Here is a 22,274-nt window from a genome sequence, read left to right on the forward strand (position 1 = left end):
TTTTTTGAATGTTACCATCTCTTTTTTTAATATTAGACACTTTGAAATAAGAGCCAAAAAAGAATGTTCATATAGGTATATATTTACCATATATAAATGTATATAAGGGTCTTCATCTCAGCAGTTCTCATGACAATGAAAAAATGGAAACTATTCTGGCTAATGCAATTGGATGGGTGTTAATACTAATCACCAAGACACCAAGGTTTCTCATTTGTTGTCTTATTAAACCTTCACAATGGCACTGTAGAAATTATGATCCACATTTACAAGATGTGGAAACGGAGATTCAGAAAGATTAAGTATCTTAACCAGATGCATAACTAATAAGTGCTAGAACCAGAAACCAGGACTACTTGCTTCTTAAGCAGGCATTCTTTCAGTGTTATCTTTCGGGATTTGAGGGTATATAGAGTAGAGCTTAGATTAGTCAGACTAAGGCCATGAGTATACATTATGACTAAAATCTTAGATGGATTAGTTGTGGGGGAATTTCTTAGTTACATTAAATGGAGGTGATTATTAGACTTGGAAATTAAGTAACAAAATTTCTGCCCTTAGATTTAATTTAATGAACTCACACATGACGGAGATTAGCTTCCCAGGAGAAGTAAATAAAAAGACCATATATGACCAAAGAACACTCAGGTGAGATGTTCTTGATAAAATCCCACAGAGACCAAACTGGACTGAGTTGAGGAAGAAAGGCAAAGGTGGGAATTCCTTGGTGGTCCAGTGGTTAGGACTCCCTGCTTTCACTGCCGAGGGCGTGGGTTCAATCCCTGGTCAGGGAACTAAGATCCCACAAGCCGCGCAGTGTAGCCCATCAAAGTTGTTCTGTGTGTAGATCGGTAAATAAAGCTACAATTGAAAAAAAAAAAAAAAAGAATAGCAAAGGTGCCTGAGAAGAGGCCAGTGAGATAGGATGAGAAGCAGGAGAGATTCTTATGTCAAAAACCAAATGAAGAAAGGGTTTCAAGAAGGAGGGAGTGAACAATTGTGTCAAATGCTACTGAGAGGATGGATAAAATGAGGACTGAGAACGGCTGCCTGGATTTAAGAACATGGAGGACACTGGTGAACTTGATGAGAGCTGTTACTGTAGGGTACAAAAGCCTGACTAGAGTGGGTTCAGTAGCAAATGGGAAGAGAGGAAGTGGACATAACAGGAATAAACAACTTTTGAGTTTTTTGGGTTTTTTTTTTTTTTACTGTAAAAGAGAGCAGAGAAATGGCATGGTAGCTGGATAGAGATGTGTGAGCCCAAAACATTGTGAGGTCTAGAAGTTTTGTTTTAAAGAAGGGAGACACTACTGTTTGTTTGAATGCCGATGGGGAGGGATCCAATAGTGAAGGAAAGATTCCTGATTCAAGAGAAAAATTGCAGGAACCATATCCTTGAGCAAGTGAAGGGGTGGGATCTAAAGCATAAGTGGTGGAGTTGACCTTCAGTAAGAGCACGGATGATTCATCCTTAGTAAGAAAAGGGAAGGCAGAGCATAGAGGTCTATACAGTTGAAGTAGCTTTTGATACAGCCACTTAATAACCTCCTTGTCAATCATTTGGTTTCTCAGGGATTCTTTTTTTTTTTTTTTTTCACACACACACACTGTATTTTGTTTTTACAAGAGATAAGTAGACTGACACCAAGCATTGTACCATAGACTCTTTTTAAGCTCCAGTAAAAGCTGTGGCTCTCTCCTCAGAAAAATTCACATACATGTGAGATATTACCTTTCAGGGTGTTTAGTGTTCTTTCCTCCTGCCCCTGCAATATCCTTTTAGGGATCTGTGGGTCCCATTAAGAATTCCTGCTTTACATGAAACCTGTATCTTCTCATTCCCTTGGCCTTTCCCTTTGCTTAAGAGGAGAAAGGGTCTATTTGCCTTTATACCAGTTGCCCTCTAAACCATTAGAATTTGTAAACTAAATTTTTTGGCATTGAGGGGTATGTGATGATGATGGAACTTTTGCAGACAAGGGGGAAAAAAAGGCAGATTCTGGAGGGAAAAAGGAGAGGAGTACAGAGGCAGAAAATATAATAACAACCAGGAAGGAATAGAAAGAAATGGGGTACAAAGGGACGCATAAGATGTAAATAAATAATAAAGAAGACAGGACTTCTCTGGTGGCGCAATGGTTAGGAATTCGCCTGCCCATGCATGGGCCACGGGTTCGAGCTCTGGTCCGGGAAGATCCCACATGCTACGGAGCAGCTAAGCCCGTGTGCCACAACTACTGAGCCTGTGCTCTAGAGCCCGTGAGCCACAACTACTGAGCCCATGTGCCACAGCTACTGAAGCCCACACACCTAGAGCCCGTGCTCTGCAACAAGAGAAGCCACTGCAATGAGAAGAAGCCCACGCACTGCAACGAAGAGTAGCCCCCACTCACCACAGCTAGAGAAAGCCTGCATGCAGAAACAAAGACCCAACACAGCCAAAAATAAATGAATAAATAAATAAATAAATAAAATTTTTAAAAATAAGGAAGACAATAGAATAAAATAAAGGAAAACTTTAATAAAATAAAGGAAAAATGTAATGTGATCACAGTGTGGTATTTCGACATGGTGTAGGGAAATGAATGGGTAGGTGTCTTAGAGAAAATGGGCTATAGACAGAATAGTTGGATATGGGATGGCAGCAGCAAATTTGAGGTTTGCAGGATCCAAGTTTGGTTGCTTTAGATGTCGCGGACCTTTGGGAAGAGTTACTGAGGTTAGTTGTTGCCATAGGGTCATCACTGCTCCATTGCCTTGTGTATGTGCCAGTGGTCGCTGGACCAAGTCTGTAGCAGGGCACCCACACCAATGAGCCTAATTGGTTGTAGAAGTGTAAATTTCAATTGAATCTTAATCAGTTAAGGGCAGAAAGGATTTTTAGGCCTGCGCTCAAAGCATTTTTGTTCACATCCTTAATAATGTCTCCCATGAATGCAAAAGAGAGCAAAAACAGTATGTAGTGAGTGATTAAGAGGGAAAAAACATATAGGCTAAGTTAACTATAGGACACTGGCCCAGTTACTATAACTATATGGCTATAGTTATTTTTATTTTTTTCAGTAGGAGATGATTATCATTGTTTAAAAATTGACATTCTTTATTCTTATAACTTTTGGATGGTAGTATGGTTTTTTTTTTGTTTTTTTTTGTTTTTGCCTGCGTTGGGTCTTCGTTGCTGCGTGCGGGCTTTCTCTAGCTGTGGCGAGCGGGGGCTACTCTTCGTTGCGGTGCGTGGGCTTCTCATTGCGGTGCTTCTCTTGTTGCGGAGCATGGGCTCTATGCACGTGGGCTTCAGTAGTTTTGTCTCACGTGCTTAGTTGCCCCGCGGGCATGTGGGATCTTCCCGGACCAGGGATCAAACCCGTGTCCCCTGCATTGGCAGGCGGATTCTTAACCACTATGCCACCAGGGAAGTCCTAGATGGTTATTTTGAAGTCTCACCTCTTCAAAGCCCTCACTGGGGTCAGGATCATACATTTTTGCCTTATCTGTGACAAATGAGCATTTCCTGGCAATTGAAAGAATAAGGGAGAAGGAAGAAGAGAGTGGAATTATGGTACAGCCATACAACAGAACAGAATGAAGCTGTCAAAGAAGAATGTAATCAATTTGTATATAGTGAAATTTATAGACTTTAGGCCTCTTCTGAGGCTGAGACTATGGGTATATATTCTAACTTCAGAAGTTCAAATTCAGCATTCTTTTATTCTTTTAGACTCTCCAGGCAGCTGAATTGATTGACTCAGAGTTTCGAACAGGAATGAGCAATAGACAAAAGAACAAAGCTAAAAGAATGGCCAAGTTATTTGCAAAACAGAGATCCAGGGATGCAGTGGAAACTAATGAGAAGAGGTAATAATCTTTTTCTGCTTATTTAAAACAGCAATGTTGGTTAGCTTAAATCTGGGTCTGCTTGATTTCTAAAAACATTTTGATGATATTGTCTTTGGCTGTGGAGTACCATTTGGATTGTCTTGCTCAATTGTCAGAGAGTATTTATTTACTATTATTAGGGACTAGGACAACTTTCCCAGAAAAATCCACATGTGCACATTTTTTTTCTTAATAATTATGAGCCCTGAATGAGGATTGAAGATCTTCCAAGGGGAGTGCATTCCAGGTAGCAGGAGCAAGTGTAAATGCCTTAATCATGGAATATTCAAGAAACAGAAAGAAAGGCTGTATGACTGGTAAGAGTAGTAGAGAATGAAGTCAGAGAAATGGCCTGAGGACTACAAGTTAAGAATACTACATTTATAAACTGGGTATTATATCACCTGTTCCCTTGGCTGGGGGCTGAGCCAAATAGTGGGTAATAATCCAGGCTTGTTTACCTAATCCTGTTGTAGGAAAGAACTCTGTGGATAAAATCACTGTCCTCACTTTCTTAATGAGTTCATAAGAATGATATCTGCGTGGCTTGGAGCAGCATTTCTCAAGGAGTGGTTCAAAACAACTCCCTTCATAAACACTTTGAGAATCTTGTTAAAATGTAGTTTCTTGGGCCCCACTTAACTCTTAAATCAGAATCTTTGGTGGTGTCCAAGAAATGTTTGAGGAAATGGTGCATTCATAAACACATGAGAGCCTATGAAAATAAGGTTTTGTTGCAGATAACAGAACTTTTTGTTGTTTTTTCCATTCATATAAAGCTAAAAAGTTAAGTGTTTACAGCATTTATTTAAAAGCTAGGCATATGGTGGGGTAAACAATAAACATCTACTTGGTATAAATTTTTACTTGGAGTTGTTTTCTTAAGTATAAAATCTTTATTAATCTTGTTTAACTACAGGTTTTTTTTTAAAGTTAACAGCTCATTAGGATTGTGTAGTAACCTAGTAAGTGTTTTTACTGACTTCTGTTCATTTAAGACTTTTACCCAAATATCTGAATATTGGAAATAATAGACCTTATTTTTCAGAGCCCATGACTCATTCATTACAGATATTTATTAAATACTTTTTATGTGCCAGATACTGTTCTAGGCCCTCATGATACAGTAGTGAATAAAATAGGTAAGAACTCCTGTCTTCGTGGAGCTTACATTCTAGAGGGAAAGATAGACGAGGAATAAGATAAATAATTATATTAATGGTAAGGGTTAAGAAGGAAAAAAGAGGTAAAGCAAGGAACGAACAAGTGAAATGTTTTGTGGGGAGGGAGTTTTAAAGTTTAGATAGGATGGTCAGGGAGAGATTCACAGAGGTTACTTTTCAGTAAAGATATGAAAGAAGTGAGGATGCTAGCCAGCCCTGTGAATATCCTAAAAAGACATTCCAAATAGAGGGAATAGCAAGGACAAGAGCCTGGGAGTAGAAACATGCTTAACAAGTTCAAAGACAGTAAAATGACCAACCAGTGTGACTAGATTGAATTAGAAAGTATTTGGAAAATAATAATAGTCTCCGATTTCTTTCATCACCTTACAGAAAAAATGGTTGGCCAAGATTACACTATTAAGGTGGAAGGTGGGGCTGGGTGGATATCTATAGAAAATAATGCTGTATATACCTCAACAATGCTAATTCTTTCTTTCTGTTAATAATTCAATAAAGCAGTTACTTGTCTTCTCCTTTGTAATATTTTGTTATTAGTCTAGCCTCTGTTTTTGTTCTTTTAGTCATAAAATTTTCCTCAAATTTTCTGCACACATTTTTCATCTTCCAATAGTCTTATCTCTATATTTTTCAAGAACTAGTAAGATTATAGTGTGTTGCTCAGTGTATTAGTTTTTTTCAGGGTACAAAAGCCTAAAGAAAAAAAGTTATGCTGGGCCAGATTTAGGTTGTTAGGCCAAAAGAGTTTAAAATAAAAAGGAGAGGAGCTGGTTGTAGAGAGAAGGGGAAAAAAGAAGACATTGTTAAATTTGAGATCCAGTCTGAAAGTAAGACGTCTTTGACCTGTTTTACATTTATCAGTAAGAGTAGTAGGATAAAGTTTGCTCAAACATTTTTAAGCAGTTAATCTTAGTTATTTGATACATGAAATTGTAAGTAAACCATATAAGCAGAAAATGGCAAAACATTTGTTCAAATGATGGATTCTCTTACATTCATTGTGGTTAACATTATCCTTTATTCACTTTTTTTAAATGGTGACTTTTTCTTTTTTAGCAATGATAGCACTGATGGGGAACCAGAAGAAAAGAGACGAAAAATAGCCAATGTTGTTATTAATCAGTCTGCAAATGATTCCAAAGTCCTGATTGATAATATTCCAGACAGTTCTCCCTTAATTGAAGAGGTACTATTGAAATGCCCTAAAGTGTCCTTTGAAATTGTTTATAATTTTTTCATACTAATGTGTTAGTAGATGGTATATAATAATCTGTCACTTGAGAGAACTTTTATTATTAAAAATCTAAGTATCTTTACTTCATTAGTAAAAATTGTTAATTATTTAAAAATTTAAAAGCCTGACTATTATTATTAGTCCTACAAATAAATACACCTTATTACTTAAATTATTAGCATAAGATAGATCTTTTAAATTAGTAGTAATTCTGTTTTTCTTATTCAGACAAATGAATGGCCTTTGGAAAGCTTTTGCGAAGAACTTTGCAATGACCTTTTTAATCCCTCCTGGGAGGTAGGATTTCTTCATTACAGTTTCTCTCAGCTCTATTTTCTTGGCTCATGATAGGAACCTTGTCAAGCACAATCTGTTTTGTCAGAGTTCCTGTTCTTGCCCTGTATCCTTCTCAGAACCACTGGTCAGGGCTCTTCATATCACTCGCCCCTTAAATAGAAAACTTTAGACTGATTTTCACCTTTCATACCCCTTTTGACATATTTCTTTAGTGAATTGTTCATTTCTTTTCATTCTTTTAGCTATTATGTAAAGAGTTGCACATCTTCCAGACAGTAAAAATTTCATCTGGAAGTGGACAATTATGATTAAGACCAGTAGTTTCCAAGCAGTAGCTTAACCTCAGAAATATTTCTTCAAAGAAAATCTTGAACAGGTCTCATGTAAAAGAGATGAACGTGAAGTTCCTCTGGTTGAAATTGAGGGTTGGTAGTCTCAAACGATTCTGTTTCACTTCATTTGGCCTCTGAGTAATTTTAAAACACTGTTTTGGAATACCCTTCAGCACTCTTTCTTCTCCTTGATGTACTTCTATTTAAAGCTATTCAAGTCTTAACTCAAATGGGGTCTTGAATAAGTGGATGCAGTGTCAGTGGCACGTTTCCTCCCTTCCAGATGACACTGCAGAAGGCTACAGGGCTACAGTAAAGTATTAGTCATGAGACATTGTATTTGAATTGTCTTCCTTTGATGCTTAACACTGGTAGCTTTGGAACTTAGTATTGATGTATTTATTTCTAAAATATTGGTGTTTGGGCTATAAAGAACATTATATGATGCTTTCCTCTCCTTTCCTGTGGATGATGCTGAATGCAAGTAGAGGTTAGAGGAGTGACAGCCAGGTGGGTTAATATCTCAGAAGGAATTTAGAATAGCTGTTTTCTTGCCTTGATTTTTTAAAAAAATTCCACATAATCAAAATTGTGAAATAAATATATGTAAATCTTCTTGGACAATAGAAGAAAAACACATTCTTGTGAAGTACTGCTTAGTTTGTTCCAATTTCTTAAAAATCTAATATCCCTTTTTCATATTGAAGCAAAGGTAAACACTGTTTCTTAAGCATTTAACCTCTGATATTTGCTTCCTGGTTCTTTTTAGGTTCGACATGGTGCAGGCACTGGACTTAGGGAAATCCTTAAAGCTCATGGGAAAAGTGGTGGTAAAATGGGAGACAGCACTTTAGAAGAGGTAAGTGTAAGTGTAGTAAATCAATAATTATCACCAAGTTTCAGTAGGTGGCCTCTTTTTCCAAGACAGGGCAGTAACAGAGCCATGAAGTAGAAATGAGAGGTAAATAATAAGAAACATGGAAAGGTGAACATAAGGAAAAAGATAAAAAGGTTAGGAAGAGGTTTACTTATATTATTTATAGACAGGAAGAATGAGTTCAAGGGAAAGATATGTCTGGAAATATTGAGTGGAAAAATATGTAGAAGCACTAGTATTTGAGCAGGATATAAGGGATTCGAATGTAGAGTAAGATGAATGAAAGGATAGTTTAAAGGTCAGTAAGCAATATGATTGGTGTTAAAATGGAGACACTGGTAATAGGCTAGATAATAGATATGTGATAGATATAATTAATACCAGAGCAGCCTTAAGTGGTTTCTTAATTTCTCTTGGAGTGCAAGTAAAATAATAGAATTCATGAATTTTAAAGATTTTGGTACAGTATATCTAATAATCATCAAAGAGGATGTGGTTAATATTAAAGATAGTAATTGGGACTATTCCATATTTTGGTTATTGTTCCTACAGCTAAAATAATCTGTCCCAGCATTTTGTTTCAGTTTACTATACTGTAATAGTTTAGTTTTAGTTTTTGGACCTAATATGTTTCCCTTAATATGTTTTAATACGTTATTAAAAAGTGATCATTTTAACAGATGATTCAACAGCATCAAGAGTGGTTGGAAGACTTGGCTATTAGACTCCTTTGTGTGTTTGCATTAGACAGATTTGGAGACTTTGTTTCTGATGAAGTAAGTAGCGCCTAAGGGAGTCTTTACCCAATCAAATTTCAGATTCTTACAGAATAAGTTTTTTTGCAAATGTGAGTTATCTTTTTTATTTGTAGGTTGTGGCACCAGTTCGTGAAACTTGTGCTCAGACATTAGGTGTGGTGTTAAAACACATGAATGAAACAGGAGTTCATAAGACTGTGGACGTGCTGCTTAAATTACTTACACAAGAACAATGGGAAGTTAGACATGGTGGTCTGCTAGGAATAAAATATGCGTTGGCAGTTCGTCAGGTAAACACTTCAGTTTTTGAAGCATGTACGGGAGAGTTTTTTCCCCCTCTTAGTTTATTTTCATTAATTAAATGAATTGGCCCTAGATTCTTAGTGTTACAGGTAAGCCAGTCCTTCAAGATTTGCCTTGTTGAGGTAGTATCATAGAGATAGGTGATGCTAATAAGAATTCAAGTACAAATTAAAAGATAGCCTTGGAAACCTGTTTCTATTTCATAGCAAGACCAGTTCTCAGCGAGATTCGTAGTGTATGATCACAGGAGTAGCCTCTGGGAGCTGCCTTTATTGGGGTGATTGACAAGAGGGTAGTTTGGAGTAATGAGAAGCAGGAAGAGATGGCTTTCTTTTCCCTCTTCTCTCATATTCCTTTTGGTTGTCAGTGGTGTTGAATGAGAAATAGAAGTTAAGGTTCTAGCACAGGAGTGTGTATGTGTGTATTCACACTGGGAATTCATAGTCCTGCCTTGAAAACATGTTCTGATGTTTCAAGTCACAATGAATAATGAAGTACTTGATACTGTTGTGTTCTTTTTGAAATGAGATTAGTTACATAGGCATCTGTTGATGTTATTTTTTGTTTCCTTTTACATGACTCTTTTTAAATAAATAAATATTGGAATTTGTGCTTCCATATTTAAATTTAATAAAAGATGTTTAAGCACAATAATTGTACTATAGAAAATTAATCTATTTTTATGTACTCTTTTACAGGATGTAATTAATACTTTATTGCCTAAAGTTTTAACTAGAATAATTGAAGGACTCCAGGATCTTGATGATGATGTGAGAGCTGTTGCTGCAGCATCGTTAGTACCTGTGGTAGAAAGCCTTGTGTATCTTCAGACACAAAAAGTAAATATTTTTGCATTTTCTTCACGTAGAGCCTGTTTACATTTGAGGTGTAGCATGTTAGGAAAAACACTGAGACTTTTTTCGCCATTCTCCATTTTTCTTATGACAAATAACCCTCTGATGCATGGGATCTCGATTATATATTATCCTTGGGAAGAGTGAACTGTGTTTATTTATCTTTCCCTTTCATGTACAGGATATGTAGGGAACTTCCTTGAGAAGGAAGCAACCATCCCTTCTTCATTTCATTCCCGGTTTTTAGGCATATGAGATTTTTGTTTGTTTTGATTTTGGTTTTGGCTTTTGGTTTTTTAATCTGGTTTCATCTTTGAAATGCCTCTTTTAAGATCTATCTGACTTCCCTTTGTATTACCAAAACTGGAACACATGTATCTGGGAGTGCGGCAAGCAGTACTTTGAAAGCTCAGAAACTAAATTTGTCCTTTCATGATGATTAGGAATGTATTAAATATATTAAAATTATTTTACTCAGAGAGTCCTGACATGTGTGTCTACACTGTATTGGTTTCAAAGTTTAGTTTTTTACATAAAATAGAGTATTGGATATCTTATTTCCTGAATTCTCCATCCAATTATGAGCCTCATTAGAAAGGGCAGTGCCAAAGTAGAGTTGAGTGGCATTAAAAAGAGGGGTAGAGAATTGTTAAAGGCTTCTTAACTTTGCTCAAAACTGGCATTATCCAAGGTCATTGGGATTGTATATGTTGTTGAATCAGTAGTGACTCCTGAGATACAATTTGGCATGGCTCGTGAATATTTCTTGCAAAATTAACAACTGTTTTCTTGATAACTAATCTTACAGGTACCCTTGATTATAAATACATTATGGGATGCTCTTCTGGAACTAGATGATCTAACAGCTTCAACAAATAGTATTATGACTCTTCTTTCATCCTTGTTAACTTATCCTCAGGTTCAACAATGCAGGTAATTATTTCTATTCAGTGGAAAAAAGTAAAAAGCGTTTACATACATTTCCAGATAATTAAGCCTAAAAATAGTCTAGCACCTTTTAGAACAGTACTGTAAGTTGGGGATGCCAAAGACAGTTATTTCCAGGAGGACTTTTCTTTTTGACTGTCTAGCCACCAGCTCTTTTGGGGCAGGAACTTAGAGAGGTCATATTCTTGGGTTAGTTCATTTATATAATTCTTCGATTTGTTCATCCTGTAATAGTTAACTTTAGAAATACAATTATTACATGTTATTTTCACCTCTAGCCCCAGACTATGGAATTTTAGCCTTTGTGACATTTAGTTAATAGAATTATCGTTGAACATCAGTTGTACTTTTTCCAAAATTTACTACTCTGTAAACTTTTTCTTTGTGATGTTCACTTCAACTCTTGTTCTTTATTTCAATAATCAGTCATCAGGAAGGGGATACATAATAATGTAATATAATGTCCAAAGGCAGAGTCTGGGTGAAGCCAAAACATAAACCAAAAATTTAAAGTGTTGTTTATTTTCCTATCCTGATATTTGAAATGAAGCTCAGCTAATTAATGTATTCCCTACCTTTTAGACTGGCTCCTGAATATTATTTTCTATTAATAGTATCCTTGGAGACAGAGAAGAAGAAAATCATATGCAACTTAAAAAAAAAATCACAGATGAGAAAATTAATTATTCTTCTTAGCCTAGTGAGAGTGTTCAATGAATGTTTATGTGATTATGATCATAAATGATTTCTGGTTCTGTGAGTGAGTCTATTTCCAATGAAAATCATCGATGTGTGAAAAATGTTTCAAATAATACTGACCTGCTGGTAGTCCTTCAATGTTAAATTTAGGCTAGTAGGACAGCTCACAAATTGGAGTAGCAAAATAAGTGCCTATAAAATGAAGAAAAAAATTGAAGTGGTAGTGCCTATATGGCGTTTCCTAATTTTCCGATGGTTTCATTGGTATAGGGATTAAATCAGTTAATCTATATGAAAGCCCTTCTCAAGCTGCAAAATGCAAGAGTTCTTAATTACTCTATATCAGGGGTTGGCAAACTTTTTCTGCCCAGATAGTGATGTTTTGGCTTTGTGGGCCATAGGATCTCTGTCAGAACTACTCAACTCTGCCATTGTAGCACAAAAGCAGTCATAGATAATACATAAAGGAATGAACATGCCTGTGATCCAAAACTTTATTTTAAAAAACCAAGTAGAGTGGATTTGAACTGTGAGCCTTAGTTTGTTGGCACCTGCCCTAAATAAAGACTCTGGACTTTAAAAAAAAATAATCAAGTGGACAGTGTCTGGAAAGCTAGATAATGTAAAAAAAAAATGAAAGAATGTAGCAAAAATTCTGTTAATTCAATGTGAAATAATGTAGTTTTTGATCTTTTTTTTTTCAAAATTGCCTTAGAAAATTTGCTTCATATGTTGTGATATTTGGCAGATACTTTCCAGCTTATGTAAGAAGAAATGCAGCATGTATTTGGAGCATGAACAGTTACACTATTAACAAGACCTGTTATAATGCTTTTATAATACATATTTGACTCTGTTTTATGTCCGTGTGTGCATGTGTTTTAAGTTATAATTTTATAAGTAAATTTACTAAATGTGTAAATAAATGTAAGAAGTGATGTTCATACAAACCTGCAAGTAATGAAAATAGCATTAAAAGATGGACCTCCTGAGAGGAACCAAAAGAACAGAGATAAATAGTTACACTGACATATTCTTTTTTCCTCATTTCTTTTTCTACAGAGGTATATATTTCAAGTGCTAGTTATAAATAATTTCCTAATTTGAGGTAACTTTTATAAATGACTCACGGATGTGACAGGAATCTTATGGTCCAAGTTGTTAGCCTACACGTGGCTTTGCTTGCTTTCCCATTTAAAATCTAATCTGTGAGAAGGAAGATAATTTGAATTTTCCTAACTTAGTAATGCTAGATCAGGATAACAAATTTCAAATCTACTACCATACCATCTCTTGTTTCTTTTGATATGTGATACAGTTGGCCCCAAAGGGGGTTGTAAGTTATGTGCACCTATTGGTTACCCATTGGGGTTAGCCATGGGAAAGTAGTAAGGATTAGCAATCCTGATTTTGTGTAGGCTGACCACGAGCTAAGATACATGCCCCCATTTTCCTGAGTAAGAACAGACTGAGAATAAGTGCAGTTATATTGGAAAGTTCTAATTTGATAAAGGTTAATTCATGGCATTAGTGCCATAGAACAACCTAATGTTAATATTTCTACTCTTCTTTATGACTGCATTTGCTCTGTCTGTACTGGTACTATAATAACGGTTTTGAATGAGGGTGTTAAGCGAATGTTCGTATGAAAATTGTATTGTCTTTTTAGAACTTATTCATCAGAAAAGATGCTAGGTCCACAAGGAATTGATACTTAGATAATGTATCAATAGAGCTTCAACTGAGAATGAGTAAGATTAATTTGTGTCTTCTTTATTAGTATTCAACAGTCACTCACAGTTTTAGTTCCACGAGTCTGGCCTTTTTTGCATCACACTATATCATCAGTTCGAAGAGCAGCATTGGAAACTCTGTTCACTTTATTATCAACTCAAGACCAGGTAAGAACTAATAACCGTAGTAATCTTGAAATTTATATAAATTAATTTTGTAAAATAAATCTGATCACCAGGTTACCCTTGCTTCACATAAAGATCAGGAGAGCGCTAGGCCTAGTAAAACTGGTATGGTGACTATGTAGACACATAAGAATATAATCACCATAAGGGCAGAAGTATTTTAATATTTTGTTGTAGGTTGTATTCCCAGCACTTGGAATATTGCTTAACACACGGGTGGCCCTCACTGAGTATTTGTCGAAAGAAAGATTGATTGAATATTCCCTTCTTGTCAGAGACTTGTTATTCATTCTTTGCTTGCTCTGTGTGGTTGACACTTGGATGATTGGCAAAACTCATCCCAGGTTAGAAGGCTACATTTGAAGCTCTGCAGTATGACTCTAAAGACTGATAATAAAATTGCTAGGCACTTACCTCCTCTTAAGGATTACTCGATCTTAAGAGCATGATATTTCGAAGGATAGTATACTTCAGGAATAACACAATGAAATGCCTACAGAGAACCTTCAGGTGATATCACTGTGTGAATGGAATCTGTTAATGAGCTGAGGAGTCCTTGCCCTGTCTGTAAAAGGCTTCACATTCCTATTTTAAAAATAGCCCTAAAGGTCAAACAAAATACTAGAATTTAGGGAAACACCATAAGGAATCTATTCTTCTATCATGCTGTTATTTATAGGTACTGCAGTTTGAGCCGGTGGTCTTCAAAAAGCAGTGATTAATTTTTTTAGACAATATAGTAGGGATAAATGTCTCTTTTGTGTTCACTAGCCATGCATTCATATGTGAATTAGGAATATTCCATGTAGACCTACTTTAATCTACAGCATGATGTTGTGTTGCACTACCATGAATCAATATTTGTGAAGTTTCGTTTTGCATTATCTTTTTTGTCTAATCACAGTCTTCTAAGGAAAAACTATCAGGTCTGTTTTATAATCCTTAGTTGATCAGGCATGGGTTCATATGACAAAATCGGCATGGGTTGTTCTGAATTTTCACTTCATTTTTGTTTTACTTTTGTGAGTTTTGCCTAAATGTTTTTGATGTAAATATTCTTAAATTCACTTTCGGTGGACCTCTTGAAGTTGTCAGATTTCTTCCCTTCATGTTGTTGTTGTTGTTTGGAGCAGTTTTAGGTTTACAGAAAAACAGCAAAAAGTACATAGTTCCCATATGCCCCTACCCACATGCACACAGTTTCCCCTTTAGCTAACATCTTGCATTAGTGTAGTACACTTGTTACAGTTGATAAACCAATATTGATATATTATTAACAAAGCCCACAGTTTACATTAGGTTTCACTCTTTGCATTGTAGATTCTGTGGGTTTTGATAAATGTACAGTGGTATGTGTCCACCATCAGAGTATCATAGAGAATAGTTTCACTGCCCTAAAAAATGCCTGTGCCCCACCTATGCATTTCTACTTTTCCTCCCTTCAGAGCCATAGCAACCACGGATCTTTTTACTGTCTTCATGGTTTTTGCCTTTTGCAGAATGTCATATAGTTGGAGTCATGTAGTAGGTAGTCTTTTAAGAGAGGCTTTTTTTCATTTAGCAATACAGAATTAAGATTCCTCCATGTCTTTTTGTGACTTGATAGCTCATTTCTTTTTATCACTGAATAATGTTCCATTGTATGGATGTCACACAGTTCATATATTCACCTATTGAAGGATATTTTTGTTTCTTTCTGTTTGGGCCATTACGAACAAAGTTTTAAACATTCGTGTGCAGGTTTTTGTACGGGCGTAGTTTTCAGTGCACTTGGGTAAATACCAAGGAGCACAATTGCTGGATCATATAGTAAGAGTATGTTTAATTTTTTTTTTTTTTTTTTTTAAAGGGGAAAAGGAGGAAATGAGGAGTCTTTTTTTTTTTTTTTAATTGATTGATTGATTGCTATGTTGGGTCTTCGTTTCTGTGCACGGGCTTTCTCTAGTTGCGGCAAGCGGGGGCCACTCCTCATCGCGGTGCGCGGGCCTCTCACTATCGTGGCCTCTCTCGTTGCGGAGCACAGGCTCCAGACGCGCAGGCTCAGCAGTTGTGGCTCACGGGCCCAGCCGCTCGGCAGCATGTGGGATCTTCCCAGACCAGGGCTCGAACCCGTGTCCCCTGCATTAGCAGGCAGATTCTCGACCACTGCGCCACCAGGGAAGCCCAAGAGTATGTTTAATTTTATAAGAAAGTGTCTTCCAAAAGTGGCTGCACCATTTTACATTTCCACCAGCACTGAATGAGAGTTTGTGTTGCTCTACATCCTCTCCCAGCATTTGATGTTGTCAGTGTTGCAGATTTTAGCCTTTCTAATAAGTGTATAGTGGTATCTCACTATAGTTTTAATTTGCAGTTCCCTAATGATATATGATGTTAAACATCTTTTCATATGCTTTTTACCATCTATATTTCTTCTTTAATGAAGTGTTCAGATCTTTTCCCCATTTTAAATTGGGTTGTTTTCTTATTGTTGAATTTTAAGATTTCTTTGTATATTTTGTATACGAGTTCCTCATTGTTCTTTTAAGCCTTTCTGTTCTTTATAAGGTGATTAAGCCACCTGCAGTCTCTTTTAAACTTAACTTTTATGGCTTTATTTCTTTAGTAATGTCAACTTTATTTACATTATTAGGAAATCAGGTATTTCATATAAATCAGTTTTCTAAATAGTTGAAACATACTTTTTTGCCACCAAAAATAGTTACCCATTAAAATCATTGACAAACCTGGTTATCATCTTAAAGTATATTAAACATGAGTTAATATTTTTTGATGAATGAGTCACCAATATGACTTATTGGTCAATAGTGTGCTTGCTTATTACGGTATACCGTGGGAATATTGAGATACATGAGTCACACTGCTTCTTTTTCAGTTGCTTTTTCCTAGGTTTTTTTTTTTTTCCTCTCAGCTGTCAATTGTGATTTCTCACTTTTGTCCGTCTTAATAAAATCTGGCTCCTCCTCCCATGTTTCAAAATTTTTTGATCCCAAAATTGCTCCAAATCCCCTTCTAAATTTTTTTAGCCCCTCAATGATTGGTTTGTTTGTTTGTTTGTTTAATACATTTATTTAGTTATTTATGGCTGCGTTGGGTCTTCGTTGCTGCGCGCGGGCTTTCTCTAGTTGAGGCGAGTGGGGGCTACTCTTGGTTGAGGTGCGCGGGCTTCTCATTGTGGTGGCTTCTCTTGTTGCACAGCACGGGCTCTAGGCGCGTGGGCTCAGTAGTTGTGGTGCGTGGGCTCAGTAGTTGTGGTGCGTGGGCTTAGTTGCTCCACGGCATGTGGGATCTTCCTGGACCAGGGCTGGAACCCTTGTCCCCTGCATTGGCAGGCGGATTCTTAACCACTGCGCCACCAGGGAAGTCCTCAATGATTGTTGATATTGGCTATGAAAATTATGTGGCTGTGAAAACATCTCTACGATGTTCTGTGATGTGTTGATTTCTTTTTATTCGGGGTTTTATTTATTTATTTATTTAGGTCCTTTGACCAAATTTGAATTTGCCTTTACTGGCTTGTAAATGAATGCTTTGGCCTTAGCATATGTAAAAGATTGATGATGATGACTGTCATTTCTTATACCAGAACTCTATTGTGTTTGTATGTGATTTGTGGTACGTCAGCCGTCACTTATGCATAGGCCCTCAATATTTGTTAAATAAATTTATATAAAATTCAGTGCAGGGTGTTACGGGAAATTATCAATAAGAAAAAAATCCTACGTGGTTCTTACCTTGAAAAAATTTATGGTATGATTGTGATAAGACTCTTATGTAATAAGTTTAATAACCTCTGCAAATAAATAATGGAAGACCAGAATATGATAGGTGTCAGGAAGCAGCATTGAAGGCTAGACTTAAGTGCTGAAAGATCAGGAGGATTTGGGTGATAAGGTTAAAAAAAGTCATCTTCCCTTACTTCTTCCTATTTAACATCTAATATCTTTAAGACATACTTCTATAAGCGTCTCATTTTTCTGAATAATATGTCAGTTTCAAATTAGGCAAGTTATACAGACTGTATTGAACAAAAGAGCTTTTCCAGTCTCCTCCTTTTAGACGTTTAAATCTATCCTGCTTCCATATCTTCCATCCAGTTATTCTGATATGTGCACAATCCTTTATTTTTCTAGGTCTTAATGTTTATTGTATTTCCTATGTCCTTTTTTTTTTCTTTTAACATCTTTATTGGAGTATAATTGCTTTACAATGGTGTGTTAGTTTCTACTTTATAACAAAGTGAATCAGTTATACATATACATATGTTCCCATATCTCTTCCCTCTTGCATATCGCTCCCTCCCACCCTCCCTATCCCACCCCTCTAGGTGGTCACAAAGCACCGAGCTGATCTCCCTGTGCTATGCGGCTGCTTCCCACTAGCTATCTATTTTATGTTTGGTAGTATATATAAGTCCATGCCACTCTCTCACTTTGTCACAGCTTACCCTTCCCCCTCCCCATATCCTCAAGTCCTACAGAGTGAAGTAAGTCAGAAAGAGAAAAACAAATACCGTATGCTAACACATATATATGGAATCTAAGAAAAAAAAAAAAAAAAAGGTCATGAAGAACCTAGGGGTAAGACGGGAATAAAGATCCTATGTCCTTTTGTGTTTGTTATCTATGCCTCTTCTTTTTCTCTTCTTAAAAAATTTTTAATGGTGTCACTAATGAAATTTCCCATTGTTACTATCTATCCTGTATCTTCAGAGTGTCTTTTTACTGAAAGCGTTGCTGTCAGTGAAACTTAATATTGATGCATGTAGATTATTTTGTGCTTCGTCACTGCCCTGAGCCTTGCTCTCCAGTAGCCTCACCATTGGAGGCTGTAGTTATGGCGCGTATCACCCACTCTCAGTACATTCCACTTTTGGGCCCCCACATATATCCTTTACTATTTTGTTTGATTTTTTGTTCTGTTTTTTTCCCCAAATAATACTATAAAGCCAAACCCTTTCAGATTACTTTTTTTACTACCACCACCTCTTTTTCATTTTTTTTAATTTTGGGAAATTATTTAAATAGAAAAAAGAGGGAATTATAAAACAACATTCATCTATCCACTATCCATACTTGGCGTTTGTTATAATTCTTACTTGCTTCAAGTTTTTGTCATCAAAAATATAAAGAATAAATTGTAACCTGCTTAGAACATCACCTATTTTCTAATTTACCCATTTTCTTTCTTCCGTATATTTATAAAAAAATATTATTGTCCTTTCCCTAATAGTTGGCTCTTTAAGGTTTGGAATCAGTCTTTGTATATTTAGTTTCTACACAGTCATAGTATTTCTAAAAGGGGAGAATTTGAGTTAAGTCTCAGGATAATTTGGGGGACCATAACCTCGTTTACTTGCAAACTTGTTAGTTATCTGTCATTGCCTACTACATTAGAATTAAATTCCTGTCTTTCTTGTTCTTCTGTTATTTGGCTCTTGTCAGCCTTTTCCTCTGCTATTCCCTAATATGTAACCTGGAGTTAAGAAAATTGTCCACGTCTACCCCTGTATCCCAGTTGTAGCCATGTTACGTTCTTTTGATCAGCGTATCTTTGTACATGGCTCATCACCAACACTGCCCGCCCCCAGCCGCACATACATTTTCTCTCCGAAATATTAGCTCCGTTTCTTCCTCTCTGTAACTTTCCTTCAGGGAACAGGTCCAGTCTCTAGGGCCATAAAGTTATTCTGACTTCTACAACTCACTATGATTTTTCTTTATCTAAAACATTAAATAAAGTCATTATGCAGTGAAAAACATTTATTTAATGGTTATTGTTAATCTTGTGATTTTGGCAACATTATTTGCTTTCTGAGAAGATAGCAGAGTAAACCATGTCTGATGCTTTTATCTGTTATTGTGTTACTCCCATGGCATTACCTGATAGTTATTATAGATTGATTAATAGCTATGTACATACTCTTGTAATGCAAGCCCATGGTCTCTTACCTGCAGTTTTGAAATCCAGCACTTTTGTAAGTTGGGTCAACTTATAAAACTACTTATTTGGCAGAAAAACCTGACCATTCTGAATAGAGGCTATTTATATAAGTCTTTATCCTACTTAATGTGCCTATTCACAAATTTTGCTGCAGAACTATTAATATATTTTATTCAGGTGCTGCCTCAGACTCTATTGAGGATATTACATAACATAGGGTATATACAACCTCATTACTGTTCTAAAATTTGAAAAAATTCTGCATTTTAAAACATACTTGGCTCCAGGGAATTTGGACTGCAGATGTTAGGCCTATTGTGACAATAAAATCTACCTTCATATAACTTGCCTTACTTCTTTCTGAGCTTCTTTCTATCACTGTTGTTTCCTCTTCAGTGGTTTAATGAAAAGATCCCTTAACTGAACAGAGAATCTGGGTTCTAACCTTAGCTCTACCATTTGTTAGCTTTATGACCTTGATCAAGTTTATTTAACCCTCTGGTGATAATCTCTATTGATCCTTTTTCAGAGTTATATATTGACCAAGTAAGATAATGTATATGAAAGTGCTTTAATTCTGTACAAATACAAATTATTAATAGTACAGACATAACAATAATAATTAACACTTGTACTTCTGGGAAATCTTTCCTAACAATTTCAAAATCTTATTTGTATTCTAGGGTGTAAGAATGATATTTAATTGTAGTAATAATCAGGCTGTTATTGAGAGCTTAACTTTATGCTGTGAATTTCAGTAAGCACTATATATCGGGTGGCTATTGCCATTCCTATTTTGCAGATGAGGGAACTGATGATCAAAAATTAAGAAACCTTCCCAAGCTCACAGCTACACATCTCATAGTAAGCGACTCAGCTCAGATTTAGATCCAATTCTCGCTGACTTTCAGCTTCTAGTTTTAGAAGACAAAATGGAATGTGTCTCTTGAATTACTTTCCCATTTCTGAATATGAAGTCACCTTAAGTCCAAAGTGAAAAAAACCTTCAGAGCTAATTTACTAGTTAGCTCTGTTTTGGTTTCAGTTCTAGCTTCTCAACCTCTTCCCCTCAGTAATTCCAAGGTAATTTGGTGAGGCCCAACCTCACTGTAGCTCAGTGCATCAGTACCTCATAAAGACTGATGCCTCTGTTCCACTGGAAGTATTTTGATTATCTTTAGTAATTTTGTGTTTTGTTTTGCTTTGTAAAACCAGAAGACTTTATAAGGAAGATATCCTAAATCTTAAAATTTATCCGATCATAAGTGTGTATGCATAGCACAGGGAGATCAGCTCGATGCTTTGTGACGACCTAGAGGGGTGGGATAAGGAGGGTGGGAGGGAGGCTCAAGAGGGAGGGTGTATGGGGATATATGTATACGTACAGCTGATTCACTTTGTTGTACAGCAGAAACTAACACAACAACATTGTAAAGCAATTATACTCCAGTAAAGATGGGAAAAGAAAAGTGCGTATGCAGACCTGCTCATCTCTAAAATGTTTTTGTATAATATCACAGTTAATATAGTTATTTATGAAATAATAAACTCTCATTTCTTTTATTTATTTATTTGGCTGTACCATGCAGCTTGCAGGATCTTAGTTCCCTGATTACGGATCAAATCTGGGCCCCCGGCAGTGGAAGCGCAGAGTTCTAACCACTGGACTGCCAGGGAATTCCTGAAATCTCATTTCTATTAGACTTCCATGTGACATACCTTGGCATCTGTGAAAATAAATTGTTTAATCCCTGTGCCTTTATCTCTGTTGTTAACATATGAAAGTATTGGCAAGCCTGGCTTCTCAGGGAGTATGAAATAAGAACTCTTAAGCAAACCAAATTAATTTCATTTGGTAATGACTTAAAATCAAGATGTAACTTTTTTTTTTGCTGAACTAGGAGCTTGACAAAGTGAAGTAATTAATCACTTGCTTTTCCTTTTTTTTTTAAATTATTTTTTATTGGAGTATAGTTGATTTACAATGTTGTGTTAGTTTCTGCTGTACAGCAAAGTGAATCAGTTATACATACCCATATATTCACTCTTTTTTAGATTCTGTTCTCATATGGGTCATTACTTGTTTTTCCTTTCTATAGACTATTTATTCATGTGAGTTTATCTATGAATGTATATGTCTATCAGTGAACTACTTTACTGGAATGTCTAGATTAATTAGTCTTGATAACCACTATCTGTTTTAACCAGAACTCAACTTCACGATCTAGGAAAATATGCTTCTGGACATTAATCTTTAGTTTAGCCATGTTTTGTTGACTGGGTCAACTTTTCCATTCCATTTGCATCAGAGTCACTTTGTGAGTCAATCCAGAATTTCAATACATACAGGATCGATTTTTGTTTGAAAGGCAAGCATTAGCATGACGCTTATATTTCTCATGAAGACATACATGAGATTGAGTTGGAATCTGGGGCATACTTAGTCCAGGATGTAAGAAAATTTAACATATGCATATGTAGAGAAGGAAAGAAAGACCAAAAGAATAGAGCTGACTAAGACTTTGGCATTTGAGAACATTAACATAATTAGGTATTGACCAGATTTTATAAAGGTATGAAAAGAGGAGAGCAAAGTTTATATATTTAGTTGACTTTGAATAAATATTGGTTGGACAAATAAATAAAACAAGGCATTATAAGTTGTCTAAATATAGAACTGGGTTTGTTTTTGGTTTTGGCAGTGGGCCAAAACAGGATTTCAGACCAAATTAGTGGAAGAACACAGAACTCAGTATGATTCATCACTTTGCTGTAGCTTCTTTCCAGACTTTCTTCCCTGCAACCCCAGATCATTTGATATGGAGATAGAAATGATGATGCATTTGCCTGCAGGCAGGAATCACGTGTTCAGGGTAATGATAATCAGATTGCTGCTTTTTTCCACATCTGCCTGCTTTGTGGGTGTGCTTGTGGGAAGATAAAAGAGGGGGCATAGCAAAATGGTACTGGCAAGATCTTATCCCACCTAAGATACCAATTTTGCCAGTTAGGGATTTATTGCCAACTACAGTTGTGGAAAATTTTGC

General features: G+C 36.1%; 1 protein-coding gene across 2 annotated transcripts in view; it reads left to right on the forward strand.

Moving 5' to 3' along the window:
* BTAF1 (B-TFIID TATA-box binding protein associated factor 1) overlaps positions 1 to 22,274 on the forward strand; it is a 103,092-nt gene that overhangs the window by 38,492 nt on the left and 42,326 nt on the right. For both annotated transcript variants that reach the window (XM_082339377.1, XM_082339376.1), the window contains exons 6-14: positions 3,722 to 3,858; positions 6,120 to 6,249; positions 6,526 to 6,594; positions 7,696 to 7,785; positions 8,484 to 8,579; positions 8,675 to 8,851; positions 9,563 to 9,703; positions 10,527 to 10,651; positions 13,146 to 13,266. In XM_082339377.1, coding sequence (XP_082195503.1) covers positions 3,722 to 3,858; positions 6,120 to 6,249; positions 6,526 to 6,594; positions 7,696 to 7,785; positions 8,484 to 8,579; positions 8,675 to 8,851; positions 9,563 to 9,703; positions 10,527 to 10,651; positions 13,146 to 13,266 — 1,086 coding nt within the window. The remainder of the gene's footprint in view (positions 1 to 3,721; positions 3,859 to 6,119; positions 6,250 to 6,525; positions 6,595 to 7,695; positions 7,786 to 8,483; positions 8,580 to 8,674; positions 8,852 to 9,562; positions 9,704 to 10,526; positions 10,652 to 13,145; positions 13,267 to 22,274) is intronic.

This window comes from Balaenoptera borealis (assembly GCF_965194805.1).
Source record: "Balaenoptera borealis genome assembly, chromosome: 10".
In the NCBI taxonomy this organism is placed as follows: Eukaryota; Metazoa; Chordata; class Mammalia; order Artiodactyla; family Balaenopteridae; genus Balaenoptera; species Balaenoptera borealis.